The 10,102-nt window shown below is 36.8% G+C and overlaps 1 protein-coding gene across 1 annotated transcript in view; it reads left to right on the top strand.

Moving 5' to 3' along the window:
• Nucleotides 1-768, top strand: part of LOC106330357 — a 4,775-nt gene extending 4,007 nt beyond the window's left edge. Inside the window, exon 4 of the mRNA XM_013768835.1 lies at nt 670-768. Coding sequence (XP_013624289.1) covers nt 670-768 — 99 coding nt within the window. The remainder of the gene's footprint in view (nt 1-669) is intronic.
• The last annotated feature ends 9,334 nt before the right edge of the window (nt 769-10,102 follow it).

Genomic DNA, 10,102 nt, shown 5'->3' with positions numbered 1-10,102 from the left:
GGGGGGGGGGGGGGAGAGATCGTCGACATCAGGGCATCGGGGCGACATACGACTACTGAGATGGGTTCTGGTTACCGTCCCGGCAGCGATAGAGACGCACGTGAGGGATCTACAGGTTGCGCTCAGCCCAGGGGAGTTCGTTCCTGTTTCCCGGCTGATAGTAGGAGCTACCAACGCTACCTACTACAGCGTGGAGAAATACAGCAACAACAGCTTCTCGTACGGGGGACCTCATGGCACAGCCGTTCATCTGAGGTTTGACTTGGTTACTCTTTGTTATGTTTTGTATTTTTGTTGCTTGTTTAGAACATGATTATTGGGAAGTTCTTAGGGTGAGGTTCTTAGCGGAATATCTCCAATGATCATGCTCTTAGTGTTATTTGTGTGTGTTTGTTATGTTGTGTAACTCGAGGGTCAAACTAGTCTGTCCTGTAGTTCACGTTGTTTCAATATGTACTGACTTGAACCAAATCGTTTGATTTTCTCATTCCTTGGACAGTTTCACTTATGAAACAGTATCTGCATAAATGGAATAAATAGCATTGATCCAAAATGATAAACATGATACATTTTTAGATTGAACTTGGTCACTCATTGGTCAATTCGCTGCCAACTTCACTTGAGTACTCTTATGATAAGAATTTGCAATTTTATTGAACAACCAAATAGAAGTACACAGAGCTCAAGCGTATGATCTTGAAAGCTCCCAAAACTCTTGGTCTCGACAACCTGAGAACGAGCGCAATTCCTGATGCAACAACGGCATGAGAAACTACAACTGATCTCGGATCCTTTTATATAGCCAAGGTCCGTTGACAAACTGACTCTATTAACTAATTAAAGCTACACATCAGCACTTGTTTATACCAGCTCTATGCTTCCTTTGTTTCCTATCCATTGCATATCACCTTACCAATGACTGCATCAAAATCTTCTGTGACAAAGCCATTCCTTCTAGGAACAGTTTACACGGCTTGCTGATAGCTTCACAACACTGATATAAAGGTTAACTCTTTTGATCACACTTAAAGTTTCCTTGCAAAACTGTTTTAGCATCCATGACTTACATTAACGTCAATTGCCAGGAAAAGTACATCTTGAATGGCTAGACAGACCCATGGCATCATCGTATCACTTTTAGAAGATATGGTTCTGGAAATCAGGGAGCCCTTCACTTTTCCTCATTGTTACTGTTTTTTGGAACATATATACTCATTGATGGTGAATATGATGGAAGAGCAGCCAAACAATGGATAGAAACAACGGGACAAGGCATCCACATACAATCAATACTGGCTATGATTTTCCAATTGAATATGATCGATTAGTACATTCTTCAAGTAGAGTGTTAAATGTCAATAGAGAAGATGATCATTCTCTAACCTTTAGAACCGAGGCACGAGAATTAACGGAGCTTCTGATAGATTTGTCTACCAACATATCCTCTTGAATACTCAAACCACCCATCTGCTGCCAATGGCGCAGAGATGAGTTCGTAAATATACTGGCATCTCCAATAAACTACACAGTTAATGATGAGTTTCCTTGGTTGAAACCAAATTGCTGAAAACACATTCAAATTCTTATATTCCACTTGTGATTGTGAACCAACAAAAAAAAAAACTGAGTCATCTTCCAGATACAGTAGAATGAAATTGAATTGAAGTAGATTTCTCAGTAACCATGGAAGAGGAACAGGTGAAAATTGAATGCGACAAAGTGGGAGGAGGGTTAAAGTCACTCACGTTAATGGAAACTTTAATTACCGGATTTACAGTCGGAGTAACTTTTGGTACTGCGTGACGGCGGTGATGAGGTGAGTTGGAGGAAGCCAATGACTGCAGCCCAACTATTAAACCTGGATGTGAAATAGTAATTGGCCATGGAAAAACAAAAGTCCAACTATTTAACCTGGAGCAAACTGGGGGGAAAATGAACTTTTAATTCCCACACTATTTGTAATAGGCAATTTAAATACTCAAGTTTCACTTGCTCGATTTTATTCCTCAATCTAATGTTGACTAAGCAAATTAAAGATAAAAAAAGTCAGACTTGAAGTTATTAACGTTCCGTTAGTTTTTATCTCAAAAGTCAGTTTTTAAAAATCTTTTGCGTTGTTAAATAAAAAACGTCAGACACGCTGGCCACGGAGGCTCTCCTGCATCCTGAGAAGTTTCATGTGTTTCAAACTCTTGTTAGCGGGATATCTCGGATGCTGCCTGCACTCTTCCCATGGAGCTTAGAACATAGGTCTGAATCTCGTAATCTGGTGGCAGCAGAGATAGCTGAGAGTGTAACTAGGGATTGTAGATTCCAATCTTATGTTGCTAGAAGTGGTCTTCATTGGTTACCATCTTTTATTTTGCAGGAAGCAGGAGGAGCATGATGCGTCTTGGCTGGGATATGATACCACTATCGGTTTGAAGGCTTCGAACCTATGTCCGTCTCCATTTTACCTCGGCTCCTTTGGTATCCACTGATATTGTGCTGATTTATTTAGTTCTGCTGCGTTTTTAAGTTTTATTTTTTTGAACTGAAAGTGTTCCTCCTCTATTTTGAGGACACTCTGTACTCGTTGGTAGTTCCCCTACCTCTATCTTATTAATCTCAGAGATATATAAAAAAAATTAGAGCAGTTTAGAGTTTATAAAAAGAGGTTACTTGGCATAAGATCCTACATGACCAAAGGTCGGAATCCTTACATAACCGAAACAAAAATGATAACCACTATCCAAAATCCATACAGAGCTGAGAGATATTGTTACTTAAGATCACAAGTGCACGTAATTAGGTAGAGAACCAGAAACGCCCTTGTGATGCTTGGTGTGATGCTTCTTGCGATGATCCTTGTAATGATTGAGAAGGAGGAACTTGTGATGAGCCTTGAGATGTTCTTTCTCCACAGTTTGAAGACTCTCCCTAGAGACAATAAGCACCAAAATTAAGATAATAAGACAATGTCAGACTCAAGAAGTGAGTAAGCCATTTCAAACATGTTCTTTACGTGGACGACCTCTAGGACGTTTTGGTGGAGGAGCTGCGTTTGGATTGGGACACCTAGTCTTGTTATGGCCTTCTTTTCTACAGTTTGAGCAAGTTCCTACACAACCATGGCGAGTAAGCTTGTGTGGATTAGATGTAGACTCATGGGGACCTTTCTTCCCAGCATAATTATTTGGTCTTCCACGATTGAATCGTGAAGGAGGTGGCAGAATTGGGGCTCGACCTAACCGTAACCACATTTTCATCCCTTGAACCGGCTTCATATCATGTGCATATAGCTGTCGCCATTTTGAGGTCAAGTAGAAATCAGACACATAATCATTGAGATCTAACCTTGTTGTTGTAATGACACACATAGCATGCATACAAGGCAGACCATTCAATTGCCAGTAGCCACAACCACATATTTTTTCAATCATGTTAACGGTGTATGCATCATCGTGATACTCTATCTCATGAATCTATCCAGTGGTCATATGCCTAATGCAGTCTCGAGCTTTCTGCCTATTAAGCTCAATCTCCTTATCTGCTCTTGGAGTGAATGTTTTATTCCACCGATTGGTCAAAATAGTTCTCTTTGCATTCCTCACCATGGTCTTTCTCCTCACCTCTGTCAGCATATCAAGAAGAGGTTTCCTCCTAGACTCTCTAACACTTCTATTAAACGACTCAGTAAGATCCAAGCTTGAAGAATGCACGAGACCATGTTGCCGGTCCAGTACACTGTAAAGATTCATAAGCCCCTTCATTGTACTTCTTAAGCGCCTTTAAGTTGGCCATAAACGCTGCTGGTGTGTAGCTTCTTGCTATTTTCCAAAATAGACGTTCAAGAATAATGTCTTTGTTTGTCTTCTTTCAATTCTCTAGAATGTGTCTAGCACACATTCTGTGTTCGGCTTTAGGAAGCTCTTCATGAACTGCATGTAGTATACCCTGTGCAAATGAACATTGAGCTTAAGTACAAAGCAAGAAAAAAGTATAAATGAACAAATGAAGCCTAAACATATACCCTGTGCTTGTCTGAGATTATTGTAACTGCCTCCCCATCTTCAAGTCCTAAATCATTTTTCAGTAGTTGCACAAACCATAGCCAATTAGGATTATCCTCAACTTCAACGACAGCCCAAGCTATTGGGAAAATTGATTATCCCCGTCCCTACCGACAGCAGCTAGCATTTAGCCTTTTATATCCCATTTCATAAAAGCAGCATCCAGTCCTATAATGGGTCTGCATGACTCCTTCCAAGATGATTTCAAGGCTTCAAAACACATATACAACATGTAAAATCTTTGTTTGCTTCCAGGAAATGGTCCTGGAATTGTCTCAATCTCCATTGTTGATCCAACATTCGATGAAAGTACCTTCCTGATAATCCCAAAGTCTAGCAAAATGGGCTTCATGACCAGCTTTTCTTCTGGTGCAAGTGTTGCTTTCGCTCTTCTGCATTGTTCTAAGGTCACAATCATGTTATACTCTCTTTTTATCTCTTCAACCATCACATGTGACCTAATTTTTGGATTAATTCGAAGTCTCTCCTCAAAAAGTTGTGCTATTGTTCCACACTTGAACAACTTAGTATAGCCGGATCTAACACAAATATGAGTATTTATGAAGACTTTCACCATCAGCTTGTTCCTACCCCTCTCGAAAGAACATTACACTCTCCAGCCACATTTTTCCTTTTCATATTGTGTGCACCGTGCTCCAAGCCTATCAGCTGATGACTTATAGAACTTTATGTCGTATTGCGTCTTCAACGAGTACTTGAGAACATCATACTTGAATTCTTCAGCGTTATTAAACGTCTTTCCTAAAGCTAAATTTTCATCATCTCCATAGTTGAATTGCCTTCCTTCTTCTTCTACTTCATGACGGTCATCATCTGATAATGGATCCGGTATGTGATCGTCGTCCCAGATATCATCGCCACTATCTTCATTACCCTCGTAGTTTTCATTTCCATCTTCACAGCCAGCTTCTCTAAAATTATCGTCTTCACGAATTGGTACATCGAGAAGCTCATTATCATTTGAGTGCAGCACTGGTTCAGACTCCTTATATCCAGCCATATCTTCAACAATAACCTTACAATCATCTGCCTCAACAGATGAATTCTCACCCGAGTCCATAGCTTCTTGTTCATTACGATGTACCATTGTTTCTTCTTCATCCTCACGTCTCATTGTTTCTTCATCAAATCCAGAGCCTTCTTCATCTCGTGTCCTAATAAGAAGTCATCATGCGACATAATCAATTACAAGAATCAATAATAAGAATTATTAACATGAAAGGAACTGATTTTACCTTTTTTTCTTAGTGGTTATTGAAACTTCAGGAACTTTAAAACCTTCGTGAACTGTGGGAGGAAAAGAAACATCTGGAACTTCAAAAACTATGGGATTTGATGAGCCCCTTTGGATTTGAAGCTTATTTCGTGCTCTTCCTCGTCTTCCGGTGAACGTCTTCACAATCACGCACGCTGGAAATCTCTCTGCACTCGATCTAGGGTTTCAGTTTGGGGATTTCTTTGTTTTCAAGGAAAATCACAAACGCCGTTTCATATAATATTAACGGGTTATGACGTCTGACTTTTTGGATACTTAATTTGCCAAGTCATCATTAAATTGGGGAATAAAAAAGTGCAACTAAAACTTTTTTTTTTTTTTGTAACTGATGCAAATAAAACTTCAGTATTTAAATTGCCTATTACAAATAGTCTGGGAATTAAAAACCCTTTTTCCCGCAAACTCGGGGATATATATGCAAGGTTTTTTAAAAGGCTACAGTGTGGTATTCTTCTGTTAATGTTGTGATGATGATCTATGATCTTTTTAATTTTATCCATTTTATTTTAAATATAAAAAAAAGAAATTAAAACAGTTATTTAAAATAATTAATTTTTTTGAATATTTAAAATTCATACAGATATTTAATTTACAGAATTTATAGATCATTATTGAAAAGTATTTTTCTTACTTTTTTTTGAACAAACATTCATTAATATTTAATAGGATACTCGAAAACAGGTCTCAAACAGAGTTACGAAGTTTCATCAAAGTTACCTTAGCCAAAGCATGATTGCTTCAGCATTGTGTTGAAAACTATTTTTCTTACTATGTATAAATACTCTGATTGTTATTTTTTAGAAGCAAAATAAATCATAGATAAGCAGTTATTTATTGTAAAAACCATCCGTCTTTTTGTGTTACCCATTATATTACCTGTATCGAGAAATAAAATTCTGCTTTATTTTTGTTTTTGATTTGGTTTGGAAGAGAGGTTTTTTTTTTAACACTAAGGCCTATCCGCGCTACGCTCGGAATGTGATGTATTGGTTTTTGAAGATATACAACTTTTGTAAACATTTCTGTATACTCACTTGATTGGCAGTGTGATACAATCGATTAGTCTTATCAACACCAGCCTATTGTGTTATTCGTACATTTGCACTTCAGTACTTTTTAGAATATTTACTTGGACAACTAATTTGGTTTTGAAACATCAAATATAGCAATCAATCCATATATTAATTTCCGTGAAAACTTGTGGCAAATATTTTCGATGCAGCGCAAAATGCAAGGAACATTGATGTGTATTGTTGTTGCATTTTATGGTCGAGCCGGTAAAGTCATCTCAAAGGATGACTATGAACTTACGGACTTGCTTGAAATAGAAGCAAAGCTTGGAGTTGTTATCCATGTCATTGACATGGCAGCTTGTTGATGGTTTGAGTTTCCGCATATTTTTTTGGTACAGACCCGTGAAGACGACGTTAAACCGTCGTAGTGTTGCTCGTTGTTACTCAAGCAGGAGAGATTATATTTTGTTAATTTTTAAATTTATGTATATTTGATGTGTGTAAGTTTTTATTTTGCTGTCAAACATGTTCTCTAACTTGTACTATTCTAACTATTATCATATCTTTTTGTTATGTTTTTTTTAATTCAAACACATCTAAATCTTTTTATACGTATGACCATTTTCTTTACACTGTAATTGAAATGGGTCGAATGTGTATATAATCAGGGGCGGACGCAGCATCATAATTAGATGGGGAACATGACATTTTTTCAGTATGTCTAGTTCTAGAGTTGCAAGACATTTCTTAAGCTGGTACTAATTATTGTAGGAAAAATAAAATTAGATGGGGGTACGTGCCCCCGTACGTTACTACTTGCGTCCGCCACTGTATATAATGTAATCTTATTTGGATGTGAAGATATATTGGCTAGCGAAAAAACTGTGACAAAAAAAAAGGATGTGAAGATATTTTAATATGTTTGATGTGTTGATATAATTTGATTTATTTATTGTTTCATATTTTTGTATAATTATAGCATATCTTATTTCTTCTGTGTAATTATTAAAAAATTAGTATTACGGTCACGTGTGCAAGTGAGCAAACAATAAAAACCATGTTAAATTTTAATGAACATTCAATTTTTTTTTGTTGTTTTCAAATTAAAATAATATTAGTTTTTACTAATTATGTTTATTCTTATTGATATCATATAGATTCTATATAAACATAGATCAATGCACTGATACTTTTATTTATACATATATACATATATATATACATATATACATATATATATATATATATATATATATATATATTTCTTTAAAATGTGATACATACATCTATACTTTCTGTTACATAAACATTAGTTCGGTTAGTTTGGTTGTAAAGCAGGTATATACACTGTTTGGTGAAATTGATTGACCCCTAAGAAAGAAAGATTCAACTTTATGCAATTTTAATTTAAGCGTCACTATATATACATGTACATAATATGCAAAGCAATCCCACCTTAGGACCAGAACGAAAATATGGAAACGTTTCTTGTGCATTGGCTGCCATAGTAGCAACATATTCTGAAGGAGTTATACAAAGAATTTGTTTCCTAAAACCATTTTTGTCACCATCATCTTTCAGAAAATACACAATTATGGTGACTAAATTTATGACAGATGTGTCTTAAAGCTAAAAAACCAAGAAAATTTGTAAGATATCTATTCACAAACATACCATCACTTGCAGCTCAGAAATTAGGTCCATCGCTACGATACATGACATCAACCAATTTGCATATCTATTTTTTTTGAATACATATGCAAAATTTATTCAAGAAAAATGCTTTTGTACACCATGTGTAACTTGTTTTTGTTAAACTAAAACCTTCTATCTAAAAAGAGAACCTTACACCCAACATAGAATATGAAATTTATGCTTGTGAAGCAAACTATAGCTGCAAAAGAGCTCCATGCTTTTCACTCCCCCATTGCTAAGATAGACAGGCAATTGTTCTTGTTGACAAAAAAAAAAAAAAGACAGGCAGTTGTTCTTGACTTGACTATACACTGGCAATTTGCATATCTATATATAAGAAGGTTTATAAAATTATATACTAAGTGTATATGGTGAGTCTTCCCCTTAGTTTTTTTTTCTTACGTCAAATTAGGATCTGGATGGCCATGTCCAAAATCTTCTAGAGGAACTCCATGGGAAATTGAATCCTACAAAACTTGCCAACATCAATCATCTGAAATCTCCAGAAGTTCAAAAACTGAATGTAATATACATCTTAGTGACCAAGACATACGGGTTTGGCTCCAAGATAATGCATAAGAACCAGTAACAGCATGCATGGCAACAAACATGAACCTAAAAGCAAGGGAAAAACATCAATAGAAGGCTTAGTTTTGGTTCTTAGCACGTTGACGAACTCTGTAACCAGGCTAATGGTGCACATAATAGGAACAACGCACACAAAAGTACATAAAAAGCTTCGGGATGAAAGAATATCATACCCAAAACGTGATCCTGAAAGAAGACCTCCATTAAGGCCAAAATCGAACACATAAAGCATATTTGTTAAGTGTAATTTACTTGAGAGAAACAGAGTAAGAAAAAAAGCAATAAACGAAGGCTAAAAAGCAGAGTAATAAAATCTACATTGAAACCTTTTGCTTACATCAAAACTGTTCTCCAAAAGAAACATAGTGATTAAAAAACAATAAAACTAAGGCTGAAAAAGCAGAGTTATAAATATTTCTCCATTAAAAGCCTTTCACTTACACAAAAAGTCTCCTCCCAATACTATATGTCTCTTTCTTGACCTCCACTTTCTCTCTCACTTCCTTCATCTCTGTCTAAAATGGAAAGAGCCATGGTTCAGACATGTAAGACAGACCTTGTTTACCGTCCATTGGAGATGCCTCTCGAGCCGATGGAGTTCCTTACTTACTCTCGGAGTCTCCAAAGCTTTAACACTTTTGAATCCTCAGATTCTACTCTCCAAAACAGAAGAAGAACCCATCTCCGGCAAAGGTGATATAGTCAGGAAGATAATGATGAGGAGATACCCTTTGGTTTCGAGCACCTCTAAATCCTCAGATTTTCCTGTCCAAAACAGAAGAAGAACCCATCTCTGGCCAGCCTTCAGCGAGTAATATAGATGAGTTAGCCATTCAAGCGAAATAGAACTTTCTCTTAACAGCGGTTATTTCACCAATAATTGATATATAGTGTTTTATACATCTTGTATATATGCTTTTAAATTGGTTTTCAAGTCTTTATCGAGTCTTTCTAGTCCTTTTGGAATTATTACACGTCTGGAGTTGCATTGGATGGGAGATGGACCAGCTGGAACAAAAGAGGCAGAAAACAATGCAATTTGGGGGTTTTCACGCAGAACAGTCAGATAGCGGAGCAACCCGAGTGACTGTACCGAATGAGTGTTCCAGCGGCAGAGATTTTTAAGGAAACTACAATCATTACAGGATTTGCCCTAATTATCCCTATTTTCTCTCCCAGCCACCTGTGGCTTTGATATATCATATTGTCTGTTTCTCTTTATCATTCTACGCTAGTTTACAGAGAGGAACCAGACCCGAAAACTCCATTGTTGGATTTGCTTATTGTAGAGGGAGAAGGATCTCTACACTCTTGAGAAGAATCCTGAACCCTATCTCTTTTATTTTATTGATTCAACATGTTTTCTTCATCTGTTATCTCTGTGTTCTCTGTAGCTATGGCTGAGTAGTAAGCTTGCTTAGTCTAGGGTGTTAGGGTGTTAGATCCGTGAGCTTGAC

The sequence above is a fragment of the Brassica oleracea genome, chromosome C3, assembly GCF_000695525.1.
Source record: "Brassica oleracea var. oleracea cultivar TO1000 chromosome C3, BOL, whole genome shotgun sequence".
NCBI lineage: Eukaryota > Viridiplantae > Streptophyta > Magnoliopsida > Brassicales > Brassicaceae > Brassica > Brassica oleracea.
The sequence above is the reverse complement of the archived record's forward strand: the minus strand, read 5'-3'. Positions and strand labels throughout refer to the sequence as shown.